This window comes from Drosophila erecta, unplaced genomic scaffold, assembly GCF_003286155.1.
Source record: "Drosophila erecta strain 14021-0224.00,06,07 unplaced genomic scaffold, DereRS2 tig00000092-arrow-pilon, whole genome shotgun sequence".
Lineage (NCBI taxonomy): Eukaryota > Metazoa > Arthropoda > Insecta > Diptera > Drosophilidae > Drosophila > Drosophila erecta.
Window position 1 is genome coordinate 16,034,977 of NW_020825207.1, and position 25,721 is coordinate 16,060,697.

The 25,721-nt window shown below is 41.8% G+C and overlaps 5 protein-coding genes across 9 annotated transcripts; 2 read left to right on the forward strand and 3 right to left on the reverse strand.

Moving 5' to 3' along the window:
- Window positions 1–86: 86 nt before the first annotated feature.
- Window positions 87–2,969, forward strand: LOC6549402 (putative E3 ubiquitin-protein ligase UBR7). Its single transcript, XM_001974414.3, has 2 exons — window positions 87–1,069; window positions 2,242–2,969. Exons 1-2 carry the CDS (start codon window positions 232–234, stop codon window positions 2,616–2,618), a joined length of 1,215 nt encoding a protein of 404 aa, XP_001974450.1. The 5' UTR covers window positions 87–231; the 3' UTR covers window positions 2,619–2,969.
- LOC6549403 (radial spoke head protein 9 homolog) lies at window positions 1,088–2,235 on the reverse strand. The gene is made up of 2 exons (XM_001974415.3): window positions 1,682–2,235; window positions 1,088–1,624 (listed from the first exon to the last, which is right to left on the reverse strand). The coding sequence occupies exons 1-2, from the start codon at window positions 2,027–2,029 to the stop codon at window positions 1,127–1,129; spliced, it is 846 nt and encodes a 281-aa protein (XP_001974451.1). The 5' UTR covers window positions 2,030–2,235; the 3' UTR covers window positions 1,088–1,126.
- Window positions 2,694–22,246, reverse strand: LOC6549401 (dorsal-related immunity factor Dif). 5 transcript variants are annotated; one of them, XM_015156601.2, is made up of 7 exons: window positions 21,842–22,223; window positions 9,443–9,490; window positions 7,973–8,542; window positions 7,499–7,881; window positions 7,093–7,168; window positions 4,698–4,805; window positions 2,694–3,813 (listed from the first exon to the last, which is right to left on the reverse strand). In XM_015156601.2, the coding sequence occupies exons 2-7, from the start codon at window positions 9,468–9,470 to the stop codon at window positions 2,978–2,980; spliced, it is 2,001 nt and encodes a 666-aa protein (XP_015012087.1). In that variant the 5' UTR covers window positions 9,471–9,490; window positions 21,842–22,223; the 3' UTR covers window positions 2,694–2,977. The 5 variants fall into 5 exon arrangements, with proteins under 5 accessions (XP_015012087.1, XP_001974449.1, XP_026835877.1 ...); XM_001974413.3 differs by lacking the exon at window positions 21,842–22,223 and adding an exon at window positions 16,766–17,296; XM_026980076.1 differs by lacking the exon at window positions 2,694–3,813 and having other exon boundaries at window positions 4,769–7,168; window positions 21,842–22,246.
- Window positions 22,247–22,847: 601 nt separating this feature from the next.
- On the forward strand, window positions 22,848–24,760 carry LOC6549400 (protein CROWDED NUCLEI 3). The gene is made up of 4 exons (XM_001974412.3): window positions 22,848–23,134; window positions 23,182–23,728; window positions 23,787–24,253; window positions 24,318–24,760. The coding sequence occupies exons 1-4, from the start codon at window positions 22,974–22,976 to the stop codon at window positions 24,655–24,657; spliced, it is 1,515 nt and encodes a 504-aa protein (XP_001974448.1). The 5' UTR covers window positions 22,848–22,973; the 3' UTR covers window positions 24,658–24,760.
- A 28-nt stretch (window positions 24,761–24,788) lies between these two features.
- Window positions 24,789–25,494, reverse strand: LOC6549399. The gene is made up of 4 exons (XM_001974411.1): window positions 25,432–25,494; window positions 25,223–25,381; window positions 25,000–25,164; window positions 24,789–24,944 (listed from the first exon to the last, which is right to left on the reverse strand). Exons 1-4 carry the CDS (start codon window positions 25,492–25,494, stop codon window positions 24,789–24,791), a joined length of 543 nt encoding a protein of 180 aa, XP_001974447.1.
- Between the last annotated feature and the right edge of the window lie 227 nt (window positions 25,495–25,721).

Below are 25,721 nucleotides of genomic sequence, written 5' to 3' on the forward strand. Positions count from 1 at the left end.
GAAAATAATTTAATTTGCTCTGTTTTACGGCCATGCATAACACGTACTTTGCAACGCAACCAAAATTGCAGCCGATAGCTATCGCGTAAACAAGCTGTTGTCGGCCATCCCTAAGTTTAGGTGGTTGAATTATTTGCAATTTTCATCCAATCGCGCCAAACGCTGCGCATTCCGCGACTTTCGAGAAACTGACACGAAGCCAAGCTCAAAATTCCTTGTTAAACTGTTGAGATGAGCGAGTTGAATGCCAAAGATGGTGCCCACGAGGTCGACGAGGCCAATCCACTGGAGCAGTCGACCATTACGATGCTGGATGTCCTGGAACAGGAAAAGGAGCTGGAGGACGAATACGCCGCAGTGCTGGGCGCCTCCGATGAGAAGTCCTGCACTTACGCCAAGGGCGCCATCGGTCGGCAGGCCCTGTACTCCTGCCTCACCTGCTGCCCCGAGGCTCGCGAGGATCTGGACAAGGCGGCAGGAGTCTGCTTGGCCTGCTCCTACCGCTGTCACGAGCACCACGAACTGGTGGAGCTCTATACCAAGCGGAATTTCCGCTGCGACTGTCCCACCCAGCGGCTGGGCAAGTGCTCCCTGAACCCACAAGTCGAGGGCATTCAACCGCGCAACGTGGGCAATCTGTATAACCAGAACTTCCAGGGGTTGTACTGCAAGTGCAGGCGACCCTATCCCGATCCCGATCGCACCGTTGAGGAGGTAATGCTGCAGTGCGCCATCTGCGAGGACTGGTTCCACTTGCCGCACATGAAAGCGCCCGGTGCCAGCGAGAAGTGGCTGGATGTCTGCAGCGAAATGATCTGCGATGGCTGCATGGATGCCAAGCCCTTCCTAAAGGACTACGCTGGACTAGCGCTGCAGCCTGTGGTAGATGATGTAAAGGAGGCCAAGCCGGAGGCTGAGGATCACCAGCTGAAGAACGAGTTGGATCGCAGCATCTGCGATATCATGAAAGTCCCTGAAGGCGAATCTCAGCCAGAAGAGGGCGAACCCAGCCAGAAGCGCGCCAAACTGGAGGATTGTCGCAGGCCCAAACCAGCCAAGCAGCACCAGGGTGAGTAAATTGATATATTATATGCTCCAAAACACAAATTTTAATGCAAAAGCAAACTTAATACATGAAAAGCAGGTCAAAGTTCTTTTTGCCATCGCCCATGTAAAGGAAACCATGCTTGTGGGAGTTCATTTTGTGAAAGAATGTCATGCCCAACCAAAGGCACGACTTGATTATCACCAAACCCTCGTTTCGTTGCATATTCAGGGCAAAAGCCTGACACAGTGGTATTACACAGTCAATGGTGTCCAGAAAGTCAATAGCATAGTTATAGTCGCTCCTCTTGGCCAAATTGACTTTGAGATCATTGCGGGGCAGGCGGTAAAGCTGGTAATACGATTGGTTGTCGATTTGCAAGTCATTCAGACCACGAAACATCTGGTTGGGTATAACACGGCCGTCCGTCATCTTGTAAAAGGCTCCCCGTGGACAAATGGCACACTCCTCCGTTATTATAAACACAATGGCTGCCAGCCTTTCCTCCTCCTTCAGCTTGACCACTTCAGGGCGGCTGATACCAGCCACCTGATTCGCGACAATGTCAAAAGTGGGGTCCTGTGTGGGTTCGATATGAAAAACCAATCACCAGCGTATTTTGCACTATCAACTCACCAGCTTAACGTAGGTCATCAGGCTGGGATCTCCTATAAATGGCTCCCTGGCCAATATAGTCGCCTGAAAGATCTTGGGGCTCTGTACAAACGGCAACAACTGCCACTGGAACTGGTCCAGACTGTAGAAGTACTTGCGATCCTTCAGGCAGTCATTGGTGTAGCCGAAGGCAATGTAGTAATCGTTCTTGGTGGCCGTAATGCGACCCCAAAGATACATGCCCGTAAAGCGGTTGTCATTTTGCAAAGTGATCAGCGAGTTTTCAATCAAGATGCGCTGCTCCGGCGAAAGCTTCATGCCACAGTACATTAGGCTGTCGAGGCCTTCAGTGAAGAACTCCAAATTCATGACGATTTTATCCTGGCAATTTAAATGTGAAGTGTTGAAATAAAATGTGGATTCCAGTGGCACGAATATTTGAAAGAAATCTCAGAACCCTTAAATGTCGGTAGGGGAAATTTCTTGTTGGATGGTTGATTACATGGCATGAATAGCTCAGCACAAACTCTTTGAACTGCCAATTTCAATTATTTAATCCTCTCCCCTTTTCCTCTTTCAAGGAGCCGCTTTCTGGACTAATGACTGGCGAAAATCGCTCTGCCAGTGCTCTGAATGCCTGTCGCTGTACAAGGAACTCGCCGTGGAGTTTCTGCTGGACGCCGAGGACTCGGCGAAGACGTACGAGGAGCGCGGCATGAAGCGGGCGGAAGAGAATTCCAGCTATGAACAAGGAATCCGGGCACTGGCCTCCATTGACCGGACACAGCAAATCGATGCGATTACCGAGTACAACCGCATGAAGGACAAGCTAAAGGAATACCTGCAGGCATTCGCCGCTAGCAAGAAGGTAGTGACCGAGGAGGACATCAATCGTTTCTTTGCCGGCATGCGCAATGAGAATAATGCCAACCTGGGTCAGCCCTATTTCTGCCGCTAAACAGTTACCACTCTAAATTATTATAGTATTACCCACATTCCCCCATGGAAGAGAAACATACATACATACATCATGTAAATTCCTAAGTTATTTTTTATTGAAACAATTTACTTTATATTCAACTTACTTGTGTCAACAACAAAAAGTCGTAACAAGGCATAGGGCAATGAGATTCGCATTTCCCTCTATCTGCTATCTATCCAAACAAATTTATGTACATCGCGGTGAAGTAGAATTATATAAGACAGGCTTTCTGTTGAAGTTCATCTTGGATTGAGACCTTTTTACATAGCTCTAATTGGTTAATTTCCGGTATATTTTATGAATATATGTACACTAGTATTTAGCAAAGTTATTGTTCACTTGAATGTCTGAATTCCTAAGCTGTTGAGCTCAGCCTCAATGCCCTGGATAAGTTCGTTGGTGTCGATGGGCGCCATGCCTATGCTGCCACTAATTAGATCACTGAACGACTGGATGGGTTCATCTGCCAGAGCTTGCTGCTGCTGTGGCTGCTGTGGCTGCTGCAGCTGATGTTGCTGGTGGTACTGCGACTGTTCTGGCTGGGATTGGGCCAAATATGGAATGGACTCCGGGTGCGATTGAGGCAGGAACTGCTGACTCTGTTGGTACACCTGTTTGATACCAAAATTTCCTTGTGGCGGTGAGCTTATGGCACTCATTTTTTGACTTAAGAAGTCATTGTTATTGTTATTAACCAGTATGTTGTTGTTATTGTTGATTGGAGTCATGGAGCCACCACTGAAATGGGTGGGACTACACCCGTTAACCGGAAAGTTTGAACCCTCCGGCAGATAGAGATGGTTATTGCTCTGTCCGATTTGAAACGGCGGAATGCTATCCACTGTGCTGCAGTTGGAACGAGGCGATGCGAAATTCCCATTAAATGGGAAGTTTGTAGCATCTGGCAAATATAGATGATTTTGCTTCTGCCCGATTTGCATCGGCGGTATGCTATCCACTGTGCTGCAGTTGGACCTAGCCGATGCGAAATTGCGTTCCACTGACGGACACTGGCTACTCTGGCTGTCCATGTCCATAAATCCATTCTCCATCTTGATATCCTGCACGAAATTGGGACTACCGCCGGGAAAGATCAAAGGCCTACCAGGCGACACCTGTGCTTGCGGTGCTGTGGTCGCAACTTGTGGAGTGGGAACCACCGTATACTGGCCTAAAAAATAAGAAGAACAGTGTTAGCCGTGTGTTTGTAGTATTAAGGAGAAGAGCGCTTAACAACGGAAAAGCATTAACATAATTAAGGCAAAACTGAGGTGAAACTAAAGCAATTTGCGGAAACTCAAAAAGGACGACAGCAAGCCACAACATCAACTTGCCTTGGCAGTATCCACTTACATTATTTGATGTCCAACTTTGGTGGCAAAAATGGAGTTCGATGAAAACTAGACAGAAATTTAAGGGGTAGACACTTTTTCGGTTGTCCGAATATTTAGAGATACCCTTGCCATTTAAACCTTTTGCTTAAATTACTAGATTTTTGATTTAAAAACTAAAAATTTAAATATGAAAAATGAAGGTGGCGGCAAAAGGTTTTACAAGATTAGAAAACAAAAACATCTTAGCGGACGAATGTAATCGTTATAAACTATTCAAACAAAGTAGTACCACCTTTTTATTCGATTTCTTTGCAGGCAAGGGCATTTTAAAATTTTAACAAATTACAAAATAGTTCAATGTCACGACTTTTACGAAAATCTTTTATTCATCAATGTTGAATACAATAAGTATGGGTGAAACAAACATTTTTCTATTCGAACGACCTATATTAATAAATGGTTCTTCGACTACAACGTAACATTTCCCAACAATTCTGAGTCGACAACAACTTTATCCATTGGTCCACAAGTTATTAAATCCTGTACTATCAGTAGTGCGTTTTCAGCAAACATTTTTGCCAATCAATATAACCATCGAGAAATGAGTGTGTGTGCTTTTGCGTGGTAAATGTGTTTTCTAGGAACTGCATAGATGAAAGGATTCTGAGAAGGAACCCAGTCCCAGCACCAGTATAAATGCGGATAATTCTTGAAAACTTACTGGAGTTCTTAACCAGCTTGGATGGATAGAAATCGGTGCTCATGAGACTGCGCTTTAGGCTTTCGACTGTTTTTTGGGCAACCCGGCGGTTGTGCTTGGTTAGGAGTTCTACAAAGATATTTAAATTTAAGGGCGATTAAAAAAGATACATATACAATTGAATTTGGTGAGCGATCTCAGAGTTGCTTATCTAGAACGTTCTGTAAGCATTATAACTTATATATTTGGTTTTGTAATTAATACTGAAAAAGAAGACGACTAGAAAAGTTTAATTTGCTGGTGCAGTTGTGTGTTTTGTTGTTTTGCACTAACTAATGATAGGGTTTCGGTAAACTGATTTGATTACGCTTCAGAAAGGGTATTTTTAGCTTCGACAAACTATACAAGATCTTCATTTACTTTTTTAAATTAAGCCTTGGGAAACCGCGCATTTGAATGCCTTCAAGGTTTAAAGAAAGTATCTTGTCCCCAAATCAGTTATCCGTAACCCTAAGCATCTACTCCAAGCCATTTGCCTCCGCCAACCGTCGTGCTATTTCATCCGCACTGAGAAAATCGGTCGTATCCACTCCGCCGGCCGCCGCACCACCTGCTGCTCCACCATCGCCGCACTCCCCGCCAAATGGTGGCTCCGGGCTTTTGCTGGTGTAGAGAGCAAAGTGTTCCGCCTCGGAGAGATCCACACTGGGATCCAGCACCACACCGTAGGCGCCCTCGCACAGATTCTTGATGCTCTGCCTGTCGGCAATGGCTATCAATTCCATATTGCCGTCACTAATGGGTATATCCGCCAGCTGCAGAGTGCTCAGGGTCTTCCTGTCCAGCGGTCGCCCGTAACTAAGGGTGCTGGCATTTGAGTAGCTCTCCGGGCGCAGCAAACTGTTCTCGCTGTCGCCCCCTTTCAGTGGTATGTGGATAACATCCGCATCCAGATAGGCAGGTCTTTTTCCCGATACACTGCTTGAACTGCGACCGACTGGCTTGCCATTTCTGCCCTCGCTCTTGCCCAGTGGCTGCATCGATCTCGTGGAGCTGCGATTGGGATCTCCCAGAGAGAAGTGCGCAACGCTCGGTTCCCTACTGCTAGTCGGTGTCGTGGCCTTTGATCCGCCTGGCAGTTGCTTATTGGGGCTGCCACCAGGCGTCAGAGAATCCTCGTCATCCGCCTTGCTCCTACGGCGGGAGAAGAATCTCGAGAAGAAGCCCTGACGCTTCTTAGGCGACGCACTTGGCGTTGGTTGCCTTTTGGTGGGACTTTGATCAGGGGTTCGCATTATAATTATGGGCGAAGGTGTAGTTCTATTGGAGCTTAGGCTGCCGTTTCGCGATCGGCTTACAGATATAGAATCACTGACCGCACTCAGATCCTGGGAGTTTCTCTGCGGCTTGGGTGGCAAGGGAGGCAATCTCTGATCGAAAACGGGCGACGGAGTTCGGGGTGGCAATGGCAGGGGCGGCGAGGAGGGGGGCGTGGCTGGTGTCTGAGCAGCGTTCACTTTTATCCTGGGAGCTGGTGGATTTGTCAGCACCACCAATTCAGCATCATCTAGCTGACCAAAGGGATTGGTGGCCGGATAAGTCGGGGCTGTCTGCTTGCTTTCTTTGGGCAACGCTATGTCTATGGGATTATTAAAGGCAATTTGCAGGCTCGTGTAAGTGGCTGTCTCGTCGAAGTTTTCGTCCAAATCCATAGAGGCCTGGGCACTGGCTGAAACCATTTCCGGTTCCTTTTCATTTTCGGGCAGCTCTTTCACGGCGGGATTCTCGAGGGTGTCCCGGCGGGAACCATTGGCCAAAAGACCGTGGGCCTCCTCGTCCAGTTGGTTCGTTATGGTCGTATTGGCAGTCAAGCTGCTGACATTGGTGAAAGCTGTTTGGGCCGTGCTATTGGACAGGGATTGCGTGTCCCCGTTCTCCACCGTCAGGCTATCCGTTCTCTCAAACTCGCTGCTCTTCATCCACTCGGTGATGGTTTCCACATTGGAGAGAGGTCGCGATTGCAGCTGCGGATGCTGCAGAATCTCCTCCATGGGCGTGGATGTCTGGGTGCAGTCGTCGGCCAGTTGGGGCAACAATTGCGGCACTTCCAGCTCGATTTCCATGTCCGGTTCGTTATCGTTATCCGTGTACTCGGTGACCGTGCCACCATCCATTTCGTGCGATTCACCCCTCTGGCGCATTTGCATCTTCTTGACGGCTATCTCGAACTCGTTGAGAGTTCCCGAACTCTGTTGGTCGTCGGATGACACCGTGTTGTTGTCCTCCTCCAGATCCATCGGTGGGCATGAGTATTTCGTGGCCGTGGTTTCGCTGTCTAGGGAAAGGATCTGCTGGAACACGTCCAGTTCCTGGCGGCGCTTCAACTTGCGCTGCAGCCGCGCAAAGGTTACTGTACCTGGATTCGGGTAGTACTCGAATGGCAGTGGGGCACTCGTCGCTCCGTCCGAGGGTCTCACTAGCTTCAGCTCCACCTGAAAGGGAGGCATACGGAGGATATGATACATTTCGTACTAAAACATATAAGGAGGTTAAGGTAAGTGTATAAATCTAAGCAAATGATGTTAATTTGGAACGCGAAAACTATTTTTAGTACATTTGACGTGATTTAAGTCCGTTATATACAACATCGGAAACTAGTCTGGTTTCTTCATTATATGCACATTTTAAATGGCCGCTTGACATGCACATGTCATTCCAGTCATTCGAGTTTTTAGATAATTGAGATAAGCTTAAATAAAGTATTCAAATTGTTACAGCTTGAATTCAGCATTATGTATATGAATCCATACAACTGAACTTACATTAACGCTTTGTGTGATCTCGGTGTTCCTGTAGCGCGGCGTCTTGAAAGCTATGGCCATCTGCTTGAACACGTCCGTGGGTTGGAACTCGGCGTTGGCGAACCACGTCTCCCGCCCATCCTTGTCCGTCTCGTAGAACCGCACCTCGATGTCGTCCTTGGCGATCTTCTCGCACAGCATGATGATCTCGTCGCCGCCGTTCGCAGTGGCCGCGCAACTGCACAGCCGGGTGATGGTCAGCTCGTTGCTCTTGCCGTAAATCGGGGAGGATACGATGGGCTTCAGGGGCACTTTCGAGTTGCCCACTGTGATGAAGGCCTGGTAGCAGAGGCGCAGCTCATACCGATTGATCTTGTCGACCTGGTCCTTGTGATCGAATTTGGCTGGGAGAAAAGAGTAAGCAAAGGGGTTATTAATGAAGTTGGAGTTCCAGATGTTATTTTTATGATTTCAGTAACTTGCGTATATACTCACCATTGAAGGGATCGATGTTCCGCCTCTCCCTCTCCACCAGCGAGTCGCGCATCTCCAGCTTCTTGGCGCACTGTATGCCCACTTTTTGGAGCACCAGCCGCCGCTCCTCCGGCGGCAATTTCTTCTGGTAGATGCCCGACTTGCAGGCATCCGCCTCCTCCTTGCTGACCAGCCAGTGGGGATGCTGGCGATAGGGCTCGTCGCTCGTCACACAGGAGACCACGATGATGACGGGTCCGTCGTAGTTGCACACCTCGATGGTGGGGAAAGTCTTGCCCGTATCCGAACTGGAGCTCATGCCCGGAATCGAGCCGGCGGTGCGACCCTCGCATTTGTAGCGAAAGCGGATTATATTGCTCGTCGGCTGCTCCACGATGCGCAAGTGGGGTCCACTTGCACTTGGCTCGGGCAGATTCTGTAGGTGGAGTGGAATGTGCGACGGCATTACCGGCAGGGAAGTCGACTGCGATATATTGTGATGTGCAGCACCGCCTCCGCCAACTGCTCCTGCCGCACTGCCTCCTCCGGTGGCGCCACCATTCAACTCCATGCTGGCATTGATAATTTCCTCTGAGGAAGGTAAGCATTAAACAGAAATCAATAAGTCAGAGTGCCAGAAACAATTTAGCTTAGGTTAAGGAAAGAACTGAATAAGAAAGCTCGAAACGCCCTTCAAGATTAAATAGAGTGCCTGCGCATACCGATTTCCTTAGACAACCAGGTAGTCACCCTTCTTACAACAGAAATATTTGTTGCAAAGTATCTCAAACAAACTTCTCGCTCATGAGAATAATATTCTTCTTTGCCCTGACATATCTCTAGGATTTTTAAATCCATTTCATATCATATTTACTAAAAGTAAGTTGTATTATGAATAGTATAGATCCCTGTGATAGTACAAGTTCTTATTCGTCTTTCCAACAAAACATAATTCACCCTGCTAAATCGAAATAGAAAAGTCAAATTGCGGGTAATTTGTATCCATCAGATACGCATGTATGAGGGGCATTAGGTTGCCATTGTTCACTGCGGAAGGGTGATGGCTCGAAGGCTTCCTCCTTCCAATTTAGTTCAACTTTGTTTTTGCCAGATGTCGACTATGCGATGACGAGGTCTGACGTCAAAACTTGCGCAGCTTTTTGCCAGACTTATTATGCCACTTTTTCCGATATTTGTTGTTGCCGCTGGCGTTTTATGCCGAGGGCAACAGCAACACCAAAGTCTCTATGGCCAGGCCAAGAGCAATAACAATGTTCAATTAGCCACTAAAAATTCCCCACAAATCTGATGCCTTCTGGATGGGCTAATTAGGCGTATTGTCGATTGACTTATGCCCACAGATTATTCATTACCCAGACCTCTTGCTCTTCATTTTTTAACCCAGGATGGGCATTAAGGGGCTCTAGATGGGGATAGGGTAATATTAATTGGGGTTAGTATGTGCCACAATTTATGGGTGTTTGTACATACGTATATCGCCAAAAGCCTCCTCAAACATTGGATTACACTGTTGATTGCCTGAAAATTAAAGCAATGATGGATTGTCATTATTTTTTTGCATTAAGCTGGTGTACAGTGATGGATTATTTTAGCCTCATAGATAGCACTTGCTTTGTCTGTTTTTGATGTATTTTGTATTTGACGTATTCTACCAACGAGTATGTTTTACATAAGTTTGCAACGAGCATGAATTTTATTTTTGATTTTATAATATATACAGCATCATATTTAACATATCACATATGTAAGGCATAAATCTGATTGATTCCACATTAAAGAAGGAGAGCTTCAGCTGGGACGTCGCCTAGATTAAGTCGCTTACTTATGATACCTATACTCATAGTTAATTGAGGTGGGGGAACTCCTAAAACTTTTGCAAGAACTCAAAGTGTAGTGGGATTTTCAAAATCAATACACGATCTGATTTGCTCAGTAGAAAAAGCCAATTTCCCTTGGCAAAGTTGTATTATCTTTGGATTTTTTCTTTTTCAAAATGTCTGCGATAAGAAAATCTGTTTGGTAATAATCTACTAAAGGTGGCAGTGGGGAATCTCTCAGTATTACTTTGGGTTTATTTTGGTGATAGGGTTATCAATAGGTATACACGTCTATTTTGAGGAAATTAGTGGAGTCATTTAAGCTGTGTGTTCCGGCTTTCAATTTAGCCAATTTTTATTACGATTTAAATTAACAAATACTTTTATTAAAGTTCTTTAGAAAAATCCAATATAAATAATAGAAATAGTTGTTTTTGTATGCAATTAGTAATGTAAAACAGTATTTAGCTAAGAATACGATTTAATATGGTATATGGTATATTGGTATATGGTATGGTATATTAAATTGTATTCTTAGCTAAATACTATGTTTTACATTACTAATTGCATACAAAGACAACTATATTTATATTGGATTTTAAGGTCATGGTTTTGGTTGAGGGAAAGTACTTAAACTTTACTTTTAAACTTTTATAAAATATAATGTAAATGTAAGCTTAGAGTTCTTGGCTAGCACTTTGCCATTAGTTCTTCGTTCCCAATAATTAAGTCAAACATATGGCTTTACCACTAACGATTTCCCCTAGCCTTCGTCCTTTTTTTATGTATGTATGTAGGTATGTGTTTAGATACCAGCTACTGCTGTATCGATCAAGGTTATCGTTGTTGGTCGCTTGTTGGGGAGAACAACAGTGTGGGTGTAATGTGTATTTAATAGCCGTGGACTATAAAGAGGCCAAACAAGTCATTTTCCCAGACACATTTTCCCAATTTCGCTCTACTTTCCGGCACTGCAGTCAACATATGTCGAAGTATTTTGCATTTTCTGCACATAACTCAACTTTTCAACAAAAGAAGAGCACACACTCGAGCACTGAGAAATAAAATCCAACAGTCTATTGCTCCAAATGCCAAACGTTGGCGTATACACTGCACGAAAAAGCTTTCAAAAGGCGCAAGAATTTTTTAAGAATTTTTTTTAAAGAATTTTATGTATTAACATTTTTAAAGCTACAAATGATATTATTTTAATCGATTAAAATTGGAAATATATCTTAAAAACTACTATGTAACTACTTTATAATTTAGAAAAAAAAAGTTTAATTACTTTATGTTCATCAGTGTTTGACCACTTGGTTTTTTTGAGTGCAGCACCAATACAACCGCTCACAGAGACATTCGCACACACGTGGGGGCTTGAAAAATTTGCATATGTTAATTTTGTTTACATTTATAGCCTTGCAAAAACAATTTGTCCGCCACTGGATTTCCTTTGTTGTTGCTGTCACTGTGTTTTTTCTGTTTCGGTTCTTTTGCAATTCACACCACTCGCTTACACTCACACTTCGCCACTGAGGGCATGTCCTCCGGATTTGTTTACGAACCGCATGGCGCTTTATAGGTCCACTTCTCCACCTCAGGACGACCAACCCCCTCCCCCTTGCCGTGTGTCGAACATCTAAGCGGAGTAATAAGCAAATGTGGCCACAAAAAAATAATATTGAGCGTTATATATAAAGATAAAGTAAATTGGTAGAAAACTACTTTCTTAACTTCCAGAAAGGATTTCGCAAATGCTGAGTAAAGAGCTTAGAGCCCAAAGTACCCCTTTATTATTATTAACTTGCTTAAAAAATTTGTGCTCAACACAGATTACTTAAACAACATTTTTTAAATACATTATATCATTTTGGTGTCGCAGCTTTTTTGAAGTGTAGACGCCGACGTGGGGCAAATGACATCAGGAAACTTTTAAGTATTTGGCGCTAGCTGCGGCTTAACTGCCACCGACAGCAGCAGCATCGCTTTGCCCCAGCTCGCTAATCTCTCTTACACACAGCATTACACACACCACCACACAATGGGCAACAGGACGTGCATTAGGGATGTCCTGGCGGTGGGGTGAAGGGGGTCATTTCAGCGCCACCGCTTGAATTTTTAAGCAAAGGGGTATCGATTGTCCTGCTTATGGGCATAAATAATAAAGGAACTCAAGTGTGACACACGCAGTAGGAAAGAAAAGTTGGCTTTGCCAAGTAACTTTAAGTTCATTAAATAAGAGGGAATATAGTTAAATAAGGAGTAGTTTCTTTCACATGCCCAAAATAACAATCAGGTGCGATATGTTCATTAAAGCCCTTCCCAAATCCTAATCCAGACAGTCATTAGTGGCCTGAGGGTAAAGTGCTCCTAAAATAGAAAAACAGGCTAATGGAGAAGCTAATTGACTTAGATTCGCCGCAAAGGATATAAGTATAGAATTTTAAGTATGTCAATTAGTCCTTTAAAGAAAGTTTTCGCCGAAAACGGTTTGTTGTCATAGAAATTAGGTTATTGGTGTTTTATTTTAATGGAAAGATTTAAATAATAACTTTTACAACCCCTTTCTACGCTCTACATTGAAAAAGAATTATAATTTAAACTTTTGAAGCACATTATTTGAGCTTAACGAGTTTTCTGAAAATTTAAATGTCTTGCTTCAAACATCGATATTCTAAAAGAGTTTTTCCTTGCTCTATGGATTTGTTTTTTAGATTTCATTAAGTGCCACAAGCGCAAAAAGCTTTCTAAAGCGCCTAATTGCTGGGTTCATCTCCATAGGTCCTGCCACTCCTCAGGACCTTCGCCCACCATTTTTCTTGTCTAGCCTCAAGTTACTGCCTCTGCCGGAGCTCTTCAATTTGGGAATATCTTAAGCTGAATAATACTTTAAGACAGACCGGGCTAGCAACTCTCAACGAGGAAAAGAAAAACCGCCACGCACCAATTTAAATCGCATTTAGGCTGAACGGAGGGTTGGAAAAATTCTGGTGGCATAAATCAGAGCTACAAATTGATGCGTAAATAAAGCAAACAAGAAAGGATGTCGCCAGCCGAATAAAAAGTGAGCAAGGTAAAAGAAAAATGTTAATTAAATGTTGTCAAAAATAGACGGCACCGGGAATGAAGATGTCGGTTTTGAGTTACGATACAGTCGCTGGATCGTATCTGTATACTGGCAAGTAATGATGGCTATGTGACACACACACACACCTACGAGTATTTCAGTAGCTAGAACCTTGTCACGTGCCCAATCGATTGGAAAATCGCGTTCTGAACCGAAAATAAACACACAGCTAAATAGGAGAATATAATGGGAATGGGAGGTGGAATATGATGAGATGGGATGGCTACAATCCCAAAACTCACACACACTCACACACTGCGCAGGCTGACATGTGTGCGTGCCTAGTCCTGCCGGTGTCCTGGCGGTGTCCTGGCGGTGTCCTGAGTGCCTTGCATTATATTCGGTATGTGCACAAAAATTAAATTCAAATAAAAAGTTTCTCCACAGCAGCAATTTCGCCTGTCGTCGAAAATGGGTAAAAAAAAAAAATGAAAACGTCTCCCAGCCCCGAGAAAATCAATATGCGTTGGAAATTATGATTTTCCTCTAGTTCTTTGACTGTGTCCTTCACTGGGCCATGCCCCCGCTGTCATTTGCAGGAAATCCATTTGGCTTTCTGTATGCACGGCATATATAAATAACTAATGTTTGTTTACTCCTAGATCCGAAGTTTACTGAGGTCACAATCTATTGAATTAGTTGCTAATACGGGCAACATTTTGGTTGGCTGTGCTATTTATATGACACTTGGTGGTTAGGTGTAAAAAAATATTTACTACAGAGAGTGCAAACTTATTTGTTATAAATGGAATACCCAGTTTTTCTAAGATCTATATATAAAATTCTGTCCCTTAATATCGCACTTAAAGAATTTCAATTTTGGTAATTTTTATTTCATTTTGCAGAAATTCTGATGAAATAGTTGTTTCCCTCCTTTAGTTTTCTTATTCTGATAGCTCCAAATTTTGTATACAAAACTGCTTGAATGGTTCAGTGCAGAACTTTGAATGGGACTAGAAATAGTTGTTTGCCCTTAACTATAACATATGCGATATTTGACAGCATTTATAGATAAAGCAACTATGAGATACCAGTGGGTGTGCGAACGCGAAAGTTCTACATTCTTTTTAGCGTAGCGATAAAAACTGGCAAGCTAAAATAATAAAATTAAAAAATAACCAAAAGAATTCAAGGAATGGTTGTTTGAATTGTTAGCTATATTTTCAAATTTTACTTTATATCACTTGAAAACGTTTTATGCATACAACTAATTAAAAAGTAATTAATTCGGTTACATTTTGGCTTCGCTCATCACCACCTACATATATTTGCAGCCAAAAGTTAAATTGTACAGTGCCAATCGATTTTCATTGCCTTTCAACCAAATCAAAGGAAACATTTTTGCAGTCAAGTAAATAATGCCCGAGCACCCAAAAAACATTCCCAGAATGCCGAGCCAGACCACATCGCACCAGACCTCATTTGCCCAAGCGTTGGAGCCATTTCCATTCTAATGGCCAAGACAAATCGTTCGTACGTATGTACATTTGCTTTCGGCCAAGGAAAACGACCGACACGCGATGCCCGAAAATTGGAAGAAACCGCAGCATTTAATTATTTTGCTATAAAACTTTTCACGATTCAATCAATTCAGATTCGGTACAACATGGCGTATGCGTAATGGGATTCAGATATTTTTTTCCCTTCCATTGTTTGTGAAATTTGGTGGTGGTGTGAATTGTTTGTAGAACTTGGGCTGCGGTTGGGGATGTAAATGTGAATGACAGATCATTTTAAAGTTTGGTTGGCTTTTGTTCATGCGGAAAAACAGAACAAATATATAAAGTATAGTACTTATTCTTACGGCGGGTTATCAGGGAGACTAGAATATAAAGCCATTCCGGGAATTTCTACTTATTAAAGTTCAAACCTTATCAGTTAATTGAAATTAGTTCAAAGCAATTGCAGTTGCCTTTTGGGATCTTTCGAAAAAGTTTACAAATATTGAATAAATGCTCAAGGTGAGTTTAGTCTTACAAGAAAAACAACTTAGGAAAAGTTAATATACTTGTTTTAAGATAAATACAGTTTCGGCTTGAGTACTGGAAAGTAAAAATACTATAAGCTTGGAAGAAAATAAGCAAACAAACTATCTGTCATTTATTATGCATAATTATTTAATTAATGAGTGGTGCAAAGATTTTTAATCATTCTTCGCAACATATACTTAACCCCCGCTATCCTTTTGGCCATTTCTACATTGTTTACAGATCCAACACAAATGTGTTCAGCCTGTGACCTTCCTACTGCCGCGGGCATTTAATTTACAATTACTTTCAATTGGAAACAAGTCTGCTTAGTACAATCGGCAAAGTTATAGCTATAAGCAAGACTGCGACTTTATATTGTATGTAAGCAATCGCACACACATGGGCCAAAAGGTGTGAAAAGTGCGGATTTTGTTTGTGTTTCGTTTTGTACAATTACTGAAAACAATTCCGCTGCCGTTGGCATCGGTTCATCGCCCAATACAAGTTAGATAGCTGCTGGCTGGGCGCAGATAAATCGATATTTAAGTAAGTTTTGACCATGACTGTTCCATTTCATTCTATTTTTATGGATTCCGAACCGCCCAACAGGCGGAATGTGTGCGTGCGGATAAGGCAAAAGTCTTAAAGACTTTATGGCATTTCGTGTCTTTCGATTGCAGTTCCAGTTCCACGTTCAGGTTGTATATTCCCTTGATTACAAATGAAATAAACGAAATCTTCCAGATGCCACCGCGAATTTTTATAAACTTTTTTCGTGCCGATTTCAGTTGTAAAAATATTTACATTTTGTTAATATAAATATTAGCATTTGCGTAGATCTTTTCGCCCATTGAGCGCATTTTCACAAGTGAAAAATAATTAAATAGAAACTGACTACCCTCCTCCTACTTTCCTTCTTTTTTCCAACGCATTTAAAATTGTCAATACAATTAATTGAAATATGAAGAAAACAGCTCAAGCAACAATTTGATTGCGATAAGCGGTATATTCTTTATAGTTGCATATATAATATTATTGCTCCGAGGAGGAAATGCCTTCTCAAGGGTGCAGTTCCGGCATACGTTATGTACAAAGTATGAAATCTGAACCAGTATGTTAATGATGTTAATCGTAGTCGACTAATCAAACCAGAAAGCAGCACCAGGATTACTAGTAAATACCAAACTGAGTGTTATTCTCCTTTAATAAATCGCAGTCAACCGCCTTCATTGTTTTCAGATTTATTCGCACATATTATACGCCTGTTAGGTTGAAAAACTGAACTTACACTAGCAGAAATATATATTTGCTGATAAGCAAAAACTTACAATATTATCAGTTTATAGTGGAACATCAGCGAAAAAAAACATTTTTTAAATATTGCACAAAATCTATATTTAATATATAGATATAGCTATGCCTATAATGTTCTGGGTGTTTACGGTCAACCAGACAGGAAGTAGATGAAATAAAAAAAATTTATTTAGTCAATTTCCTGGTGTTTTTATGGACAGCACTAAAAAATACAATTCAAAAACAAAGTTCTCTATGTTTTTTGCGATTACGTACAATGCGCCCAGTGAACACAATTGCATTTCTTTTTCACTTCGCAATTAATAAATACAATTTTTTGCACGCGGCATTAGATAAGTAATTGCCCGCACCAAAAATCGTGAATTTATTTATGTATCTGGGATTAAAATTTATGAATTCCGCCAAGTCGCTGGCAGTTTTTTTTTCTTGCAGTGTCATTGCAATCGAACTTGATACGGGAAGCTGTCTGTACCTAAGTCTCTAAAGACGGCTTGTGGACCGCGTACTTTACAAACTGCGCCTTAAACTAGCTGATTTTACTTTCAGAAAATGTATTATAGCTAACCTTTTATGGTGTAAGTAGGTGTGCGGCAAAATGATGTTATTTATTTTGTTTTTTTTTGTTGAATTTGGATTCTTGATCCGAATGCACTGAGTCGGCCAGAAATCGAATTATCTCTTTGTTATGTCGACACGTGTAATTAATTGAATTTGTCTTTTATGATTGCCTGCTTTTCGGTTTGTTTGTCGGCCGTGTCGCGCGCGCGCCAAAAAAAAAGGTGAAGAAATTAAAAACAAAAACAAAAGTTGCTCCCGCAAACGCCGTTGTTGCTCAGCTCATGTATTTTACTTTCGAGCTTTGTTTAATTTTATTATTGACACTGCAGCCGCCTGCTTAGAGCGGACATTGATTTATACACACATCTGTAGTTCACGTTGTAGTTGTCGTGCTGCGTATCATTAACCACTACACTGGCATCTATATAGTCGCGTGCGCCTTGCGCAATATGCGTTGTATGTGAATATGTGTATACTCGTATATCTAGTCGGCGGTTCACGTCCGTCGGCGGCCAAGTTCAGATTGAAACTGAGCGCTCCGCTTCGCACTCGGTTGCAAGAGAGCTTCGGAACGGCTTCGCTTGCTCAGGTTCCATTCTCAGCTGTTCGCTCTCTGCGATCGCTCTCCCTGCACTCAGTGCAGATACTCGATACGTATTACGTATACGTCATACGTATACCTCATACGTATACTTGATGAAAAGGTACTGCTGCTGATATGATGGTTGCTGATCGGTGTGTTCATGTTTAGTCCTGCTTAACTTTTCCTTTATTTATTTTCATTTGCGTTGTGCGTACTCAACGTTTCGTTCTCTCCAATGTGTTTGTTCAAGTGCGTTCCTATGACGCCATCGAGCAAAAAAAATGGTTATAGATTTTTAAGTGGATTTGGAAAAGTGATGAGATTTTTATAACGCTCTGCAGGTGTTTCACTTTCGATTTTCGGCTATAAATAAACATTGATTCCTTTAAAAATGGTGTAGTTGTTGCTAGGAATGAAACTGTATTGATACGAATGGTCTGGAAATACCATAAAAATTCGGAATCCTGAGATGTTATTTCACATGAACTCTTTTCTCATTAAAATTCATTCGTTTCTGGACAAATCAAGATGAAAGGTATCTTAAAAGATCAGATGAGAGGAATATCTATACTTTTTGTGTATCATTCGCGATTCTATGATGAAAAGTCCAAAAAATAATCATCAACTATTAGCCAGATGCATAACAATAGATCCATTTATTTAATATAGGTATGACAGCTGAATATTTTTATTGATTTTCCCAGGAATTGACAGACCTGAAACGAGCTCGACCCTCGGCAAATGTAAATTATAAAATCTATACAACGTGCTAATTCACGCAAGCAAAATTCCCAAATGAGACCGAAAAGAGATTTGCCAACGTCTAAGGTCGAACTGAGTTATTAACTCAATTTTTGGCTTCTGTTCCATAGACAGATTTTAGTCATTTAAATAAACACAAGTGCAGACCGAACACGTAGGGGAAAAATATTTGCAGTTAGCATTGCCAATCGGGTGGAAATATTTCGTTATTGTTGTGCATGAATGAAAATAGTATAAACTATTTCTGCTGGCTCACGAATTTTTGAGCGAAATACACAGTTTCCATGCAGCGTGGGAAAGCTGCGGACAAAATGCATTTTGTGAGCCAATTTCCCGGCCGCAATTTACATCTATATAGGATTGCAATAAAACCTAGAACACCTCAGGACTTGCAAAAATAAAAATGCAATCAACAGGCAGCAGACTAAACTAATTCAGCTCTGGTTTTTGTGAGGTTTAATGTTAGAAAATAAAATAACGGAAATAGGCGATTTAAGGAAGAATATTTCGACCTAACTTAAAATATACCAAAACTTTTTAAACATGCTAATATCAAACTATCAATACCGAACTTGAAGTATTTTGTTTTTTATCAAAAAATATCCCGCGGAAATTTGTTTTAAATTGCCTAGGGATCACTAAAAAGGCTTTTGTCACGGTTGCGCCTATATCCATACATGTATGACGTATGACGTAGCAGCCACTGTCAGTGAACATATCAGACGTCACAGAAATCTCGAAGTTTTTAACAAAACCCCCGAAGAAGAAGAAGAAGAAGAAGAAGAGAGAAGTCAAAGACTCCACCTGCGCCCAAGCGACTCCCCCTGCAATTCTGGCACATGTGCGATTCAAGGTCACGCGTGTGAACGGGAAAGAGAGCGGGAGAGAGCGAGGCAGAGAGACTGCAGAAAAAACAAAGCCAAGCCCCAAAGAAATCGGTCCGTGGAAGGGGGGGAGGCGGGCTTGACGGTGGAGCGCATAGTTGAGCAACCACTTGTTGTCGCTGCCGCCTTTATTGCTCCTCTTCAGCCAGCACCAGTTTAAGGCCACCAAATGCGCTGAGAAAAACAAGTAGCACTTATATCTTAACGAAAGGCATTCAACGATTTTTTTCATCCTACATATAATATCTAAATGGATTTAGTTGCATTTATTACTTTATTGTTCAATTTATTGGCTAGCATTTTATTTAAGTATTTTATTAAAATATAAAAAATCGTATCTTCATATTTCCAAAACTTTTTTTCCAAGAATTATCAATTTTTTCAAGATATGCATATTTTTTACATATCTATTAGATAATGTATTATAAGATGGATAGTCCTTAAGCTAATACTTTAAAACGATACTTTATCGTTTCTTCAAACGATACTTTTTTGTCAGTGATTGGACTAAGTCGAAATGTCTCTGCCGCCCTCAAAAGAAGCCCAGAAACAAAGCGCGTAGTGCATTAACATTCAAGACATTCGGCGAGAAATAATGTTGATAAGCCAAGGAAATAGATGAGGGGGGGCATATCAATAGCACGAGCAGCAAAACTACCAACGAACTCGAAATGTTTGAGTAGCAGAAAAACGATGATAAAGAAATGAGTCAGCCTAGTACGCCGAATTCAGATGCTCTTCGACAGCCATCGCCACGCGTGGTATCGACATACATGCGCTAGCAAACTGAATTCAAGCTAATTTTGACAAATCTCCACGATGAAATGAGCTATGGGTACTTGTTATAGAATTAATAGGAATAGCCCTAGCATTCCAATCAACATTCCAAGCATTAAATCTATTATCTACTGTCTTGATAGACACTACTTATTTTAATTATCACCGGAAATGGCATTTAGGTCAATAAATTTAAGTCTAATCTCCTTTTTTTAGAAGCAATTACTTTGAAGAGCTTGGCCAAAACAAAAGAAAACACCCTGCGAATTGGCAAAACTTTGGCGTGACATAAATGAAGAAAACGTTAAGGTGAAACAAAAACCAGTCCGTCTGCCTTGTCTTGCTTTTTGGCTTTGCGGCACTCGATTGGCTTTTGGATTCCCCGAATCGACGATGAATCATCGCCCCACCAATATACGTATACGTAATTTCTGCGGCTCACCAAACACAATTGTGCCGCTCGCACACAATCACTTTCGATTGGGCCTTATATCGGGTGTACGTGTGTGTTTTGGTGTTTGCCCATGCGGAAATCGGCCGAGAGAAAAGCGCTGGGAGAGCTCTGGCGAGATCATCAGCTTCGGAGAGGGGGAAATTTGAGTGGGGGGAGGCCAGCCTGCCATTCCAGTTCCCAGTCCAGTCACTCTGCTTACCGCATTACATAAGTGGTAACTGCAGGAGTTGTTTATAAGGCCATGGAGTTCCGCATGCAACGCGCAGATTTTGTTACCGATATTGGCAGTATCTTACAGGTGCAAATACGTCAAATAAATTTGTACAAAAAAATGTGTGAGTAAAAAAGAGAGTGTAATTATAAAATTATTAAATATAACATATATTGTTTAAGTTAGGTAAATTGTAATGGTTTACGGAACCATGTTCTTACATTTTTCGAAGTTTAAATATTTTAAAATAGATTTTGGTTTGGTTTCACAAATTTCTCCCTGTGCACACATCTTTTTTGCGACCATATCAAGGTTGTCACAAGTTAAGGTAACGCAAACACAGATGGAGAAAGACACCACTTTTGTGTTGTCTTAGTCTTTTAAGGAATAAAGAACAACATCATCTTCAGAAAAACAACAACTCAGAGCGCAAACACTGTTAATTAATTAATGTGTCAGCGTTTAAAAAGCAAGAGTCGTGTGGGCTAATGTGGATTAAAACTTATTGGCATTTTTCTTTAATTCAGAGTTTTATGGAATTTGCAGTTGTGCATTGCTGCATTGCTTTTCCCGTTCTGTGAGTGTGAATTAATTGTTCAAAGGTCAGTTTTGTTGCTGCACTTGGCTTCGTTTGTTCACTTTGAAAATGCCCTTTATTTCCCAAAAAATGAGTTCTACACTTTTATACAATGATATATAACAAAGATGATACAATAATTGATACAATAGGATGGCATAACACACTCAATCACAAACAGGTGGAAAATATACTTTTTAAATGTAAAGATTTAAAAAAACCAACAATAATTTGCAGATATTTTATAATTCCGTTTGTATTTCCCTCAAAATGAAAACGATTTGTCACCGTGCTATAAGTACATACAAAATGCACGTATAAAAGCTCAATTAAACCATTATACTAATGTTAGTTTCTCGGTAGTATTATCTATTTATAGGATAATATGATTTAACATATGTATTAACACTGTGACTGAAACGTTTTACTTTTTAACCCTTAATAATGCATTACTTTCCTAGAATTTTACAACGAGAAATCTCGGAATTAGAGGCGCGCGCCGATTTAATAAAAATTGATTCCAGTTAACACGTCAGTATCTTGATATGGGCTTTAATAGTATTCCAGACTGAACCGCAAAACAGGTCACCAGAAAATGACGCTGATTTGGTAAATGATCGAGGGGTGATTTAATACTTGTAATCAAGTAACTTTTTCCCCAACACGTAAGCAAATGAGTAAGATTCCGGGATACCTGTTTAGGTTTTAATAGATCTGCTGGGATAAACCCAATTTCATTGATGTTCTGGCTTAGGTGAATACGCTCTTAATTATTTATAAACAAAACGGAATTTTGTAATCGCACAGCGCTAGATTATTTATAGGCACAACTCACCTAAATCAGAATTTCCAGCCGTGGCAATAATTCAATATGCTTTGTTTGATTTTCGATATTTAGTCGAGACTTTCGAATTTTATGTTCGATTGGAATATTTCGTAGTCACAAACACGTTCACACAGATATGTATATACACTTTGAGCACTTTTAAATGAGATTTTTTCAACTGAATTTTATTTACATTAATTATTCAATGGTTTTGTATTTCGCTTTGGACGTTACTTTTTCGAAATCGCAAGTTTTGGTCGAATTTTGTTTAGGTGGATTTTTGGAGGAGGCGAAGAACCGTTTGCCACCAGCGACGAACAGTTAATGAAGCCGCCGACGCCTTGGCCAACACGCAGAGTAGTCTTTCACCCACCACCTCCTGCACAACCCCCAATCCACCACCCAGCCACCCCCCACAGCCAAAAACAACAGCCTACCAAGTTGTCGTAGGGCCGAAAGCTTGTTCTGCCTGCGCACACGCCGCCACAGTGGTGAGTTTGCGGAAAAAGCTCAGTGTGGTGAACTCGGTTCGAACGCATATTTGGCGCCCAACGTAGCGGAAACTGCGGCCCCAGGGAAATGGGCCGCAAAATGAGAAGCCGGAAGCTGCTAGCGCATCATTTTCCTTACAATGTGTGAGAACCAAACCGGATGTCCTGGCCAAGGGGTCGGGGCACATCGCAGCAGGATATCGTTTGCCTTTGAACCCAATGCCTACTTGCGCTATGACTTTACAAAGGAATTCCTTTTCTTACCTATAGAATAAAAAACGTATGCTTACAATTTACTTGTAATTTGCCTAAGAAAATATAGAAAATTGTTTTTCTTGGTGTATCGGCTTTATATTGACTAAGTAGTATCTTACAAAAAAAATTTTGCTTATTCAATGTGAATTATTTTAATATTTAATATTGTCTTAAGCAAACCCGTTAACTTTTGCTTAAAACGAAACCTATGACAACACATACTTTTTAATTACAACATTAAGTAGGCCCCTTCCTTGACTTCATTGGATACTTCGTGTGCTTCTATTGCTTAAATTCAGTTTCTTATTGATTTCTGTTCGTCTTGAGCAATTCACAAAAGTTCTTGTCAGCTTGTCATTGCTTCCAAACAAGTTTAAAAATTATTTTTATTCGGTATGTTCCCGAAAAGTCCACGAATTCGCCAGGGCAAACAGACTGGTTTGACCAGAATCCCTCAGAAGGGATCGCCCCGAACCGTTTACTCCAAATCTCTTCTTTCTGGACAGGCAAAGAAGCGCCCCATTTTGGGACAGCGCTACTTGAAAAAGGAGAATGCGTAAGTTAAGAAATAGTTGAGTTTTTCATTGTGTAAGCCCCTATTAGCTTGGCAGACAAAAACAAGCAACAGTTGCAAAAAATACCCGAGGCGGTGCTACTGACACCCTCTTCCTCGGACAACTCCTTGACCACCACAGTGTCTAGTTCTGGCCAATCGGTTTATTCGATTATGCCCAAGACCAGTCTACTCAGAGAGCCCTCCTCCTTGACCCCCTACTTGACCCTCAAGCGTCAGCAGACCTCGACCTTGCTTAATTTCCGAGTGCGCAAATCGCTTTCCCAAATGGATTTCAAAGAGGCGCGTCGCACGGGAAACTATCAGGTGGTGGCCCATGTGGGTTCGCCCCGGAAAGCTGTTCAGCAGCAGTCGCAGGAAGTTGATGGTGTCTCGGGATTGGAGACCAAGATGGCGAAGTTGGTGCTGCAGGACAACGCCCTAATTGAAGGACAGATGAGCTTTGTGGTGGGTCCAGATCAGGATGCCCGAGTGGCCAGCTTGAGAATCTTTAACACCATTATGCTGCACGCTTGGCGCAGGAGGCGAGAGGAGGTTCGCCAACTTACCGATCAGGTGGAGGACTACAAGAAAAATGTATGATAATCAATGTTTCCTAATCGTAAGTCCTTATACTAAAGCCCTGATCCTCCAGTTCGTTAAGATTCGCAACCAATTGCACGTTTACAATTCCCTCTTTTCCGTGGAGAAACGTCGCAACGAAACCTTAAATGATCAGCTTAGGCAGTCCTTTCGTGAAAATGCCCAGATGAAACTCTCCTATGAAGAACTAAGTGTAGTGCTAGAGCAGACCAGAGCCGAAAAGGAGAAGCTTGCCGAAGAGCTGGCAACCAAGGACCGGGATATCGAGAATCTCCAGGAAATACAGCAGCAACTGAAGAGCGAACTCTTCCATGTGCATTGCCAGCAGCGGCAGGAGCTTGAGCAGTTGACTCGCTTGCAACGCGAGTACCAGGCAAGCCAATCCGCTCAGGATGAACTGGTCAGCCAATTGGATCAGCTCCGTATCGATCTGGCCCTCAAGCGTGACTTGATCGATCAGTTACGCGAAAGCATGGCCAAGCTGCAGGATCTCAAGCGGGGATCTGACGAGCAGTTCAGGTGAGTAAACCATACTTACTTGTACAAATGGGGTTCCATAGTGATCAACAATCGAATCCATTAGCAAAGTGCTGGAAAAAACGTTGAAACTTGAGCAGGCAATTAAGGAAAAGGAGGAGCAGCTGGTCACCCTCCAGAACTGCCTGGCCGCCACCTTGGGGCAAAGGATCCGCCAATGCTTCGCCCAAAGTCAGGCCTATCAGCATGCCACCTATCGCATGCTGCACTTTGTAGCCCACTACATGCTACCAGGTACTCCGCCACCTGGACCTTCGCTTCCTGGGGCGGTAAGCAAGCTGAAGGGTTTTTTTTTTAGGGGCTCGCAGCATGAGGTGCACGGTATAGATAGTTCTACAGATCTGGAGGAGGCCGGTAAAGGTCAAGAACAAGATAAATTCACCTAAAAGTTACCTTTATTTCGTTTTTTAGAGTTGGTATTTTCAATATTTTGTTTCGATTTTCAATATGTTACCTTTACATTGCTTCATAAATCATAATTAATCCTTATTTCATTTACTTTAATGCGCACCGTACATCATGTAAACGAGAAGTGGACCCTAACACTGACTCGATTTGAACCATTTACAATCCAGTTGCTGTTAAATACATAATCGCCCTCGGGAAATGGTATATATCCGGTAAACTGGTGGTGTACGAAGTGGGTGGGCAGCCTGTCCACCAGAAGGTCGTGCTGGAAAAGATCTCAGAAATGGTACAGGATCAACATCAGGTATGAAAAGGCTTACATCATAGGGACAGGAGTGGTTGATGTTTGAGTACGGCTTGAATAAGGAAAAGAGAAATGAAATCATTCTATTTCCGGCATCAGCCACCATCTTACAGCCGTCAAAAGTAATGTTTTGGTTAAAGGGCATTAGACCATTTGATCGCTTGCGTAATGCCAGGTTCACCTAAAAGTAGTACTAATTTATTAAAAAGGTTTAGGCAGGTAAAATCTCTATCTCGCACCGTAAATTGATGTACAGGTATCTTAAGGAGCCGGATCTTGAGTGATAAGTATTTGTAAGAGCGATTCGCAGCTTTCAGAAAGCAATATTCGATGTTACTAAATTCTTCGTCCATTGAAGAACATTTTATATTGGTAAATTCGATACGACGACTTTCCAGCTTAAAAACAATGCAATTAGGGAAGCACTTGCACTGTGAATTGTACTTACGAAATGCATTTCATAAAGCATTAAAAATATCACACCTGCTACTACAGTATAATGTAGGTTCATCTTAGCTTATGATTCAGTTTTAACAACAGTATCGATACGATTTTTGGATAGAACTGAAGCGGACTACTTTGCTTAAAGCCATTAACAACTCATTATTTCAAAGGCAAATTAAAATTCAATTATATGCATGGCAAATTTACCCACCGATTTAAACACATTCGTCGATTAATGTAGATAGATATTTAGAACAGTATTGTTTTTGCCAACCAAAACAAAATTAGTTTGCC

Bases quoted from the DNA above. Each gene is read 5' to 3' on its own strand.
- LOC6549402 (XM_001974414.3), top strand. From the start codon at position 232: ATGAGCGAGTTGAATGCCAAAGATGGTGCCCACGAGGTCGACGAGGCC. The intron at 1,070-2,241 runs GTGAGTAAATTG...TCCTCTTTCAAG, and splicing joins ACCAGCCAAGCAGCACCAGG to GAGCCGCTTTCTGGACTAAT.
- LOC6549403 (XM_001974415.3), bottom strand. From the start codon at position 2,029: ATGAATTTGGAGTTCTTCACTGAAGGCCTCGACAGCCTAATGTACTGT. The intron at 1,625-1,681 runs GTGAGTTGATAG...GAACCCACACAG, and splicing joins TGATGACCTACGTTAAGCTG to GACCCCACTTTTGACATTGT.
- LOC6549401 (XM_026980076.1), bottom strand. From the start codon at position 9,470: ATGTTTGAGGAGGCTTTTGGCGATATAC. The intron at 8,543-9,442 runs GTATGTACAAAC...TACCTTCCTCAG, and splicing joins GGAGGCTTTTGGCGATATAC to AGGAAATTATCAATGCCAGC. The intron at 7,169-7,498 runs GTAAGTTCAGTT...CCTCCCTTTCAG, and splicing joins AGATCACACAAAGCGTTAAT to GTGGAGCTGAAGCTAGTGAG.
- LOC6549400 (XM_001974412.3), top strand. From the start codon at position 22,974: ATGTTCCCGAAAAGTCCACGAATTCGCCAGGGCAAACAGACTGGTTTG. The intron at 23,135-23,181 runs GTAAGTTAAGAA...AGCCCCTATTAG, and splicing joins TACTTGAAAAAGGAGAATGC to CTTGGCAGACAAAAACAAGC. The intron at 23,729-23,786 runs GTATGATAATCA...CTGATCCTCCAG, and splicing joins TGGAGGACTACAAGAAAAAT to TTCGTTAAGATTCGCAACCA.
- LOC6549399 (XM_001974411.1), bottom strand. From the start codon at position 25,494: ATGAACCTACATTATACTGTAGTAGCAGGTGTGATATTTTTAATGCTT. The intron at 25,382-25,431 runs GTAAGTACAATT...ATTGTTTTTAAG, and splicing joins TGCTTTATGAAATGCATTTC to CTGGAAAGTCGTCGTATCGA. The intron at 24,945-24,999 runs GTAAGCCTTTTC...GATCTTTTCCAG, and splicing joins ACCACTCCTGTCCCTATGAT to CACGACCTTCTGGTGGACAG.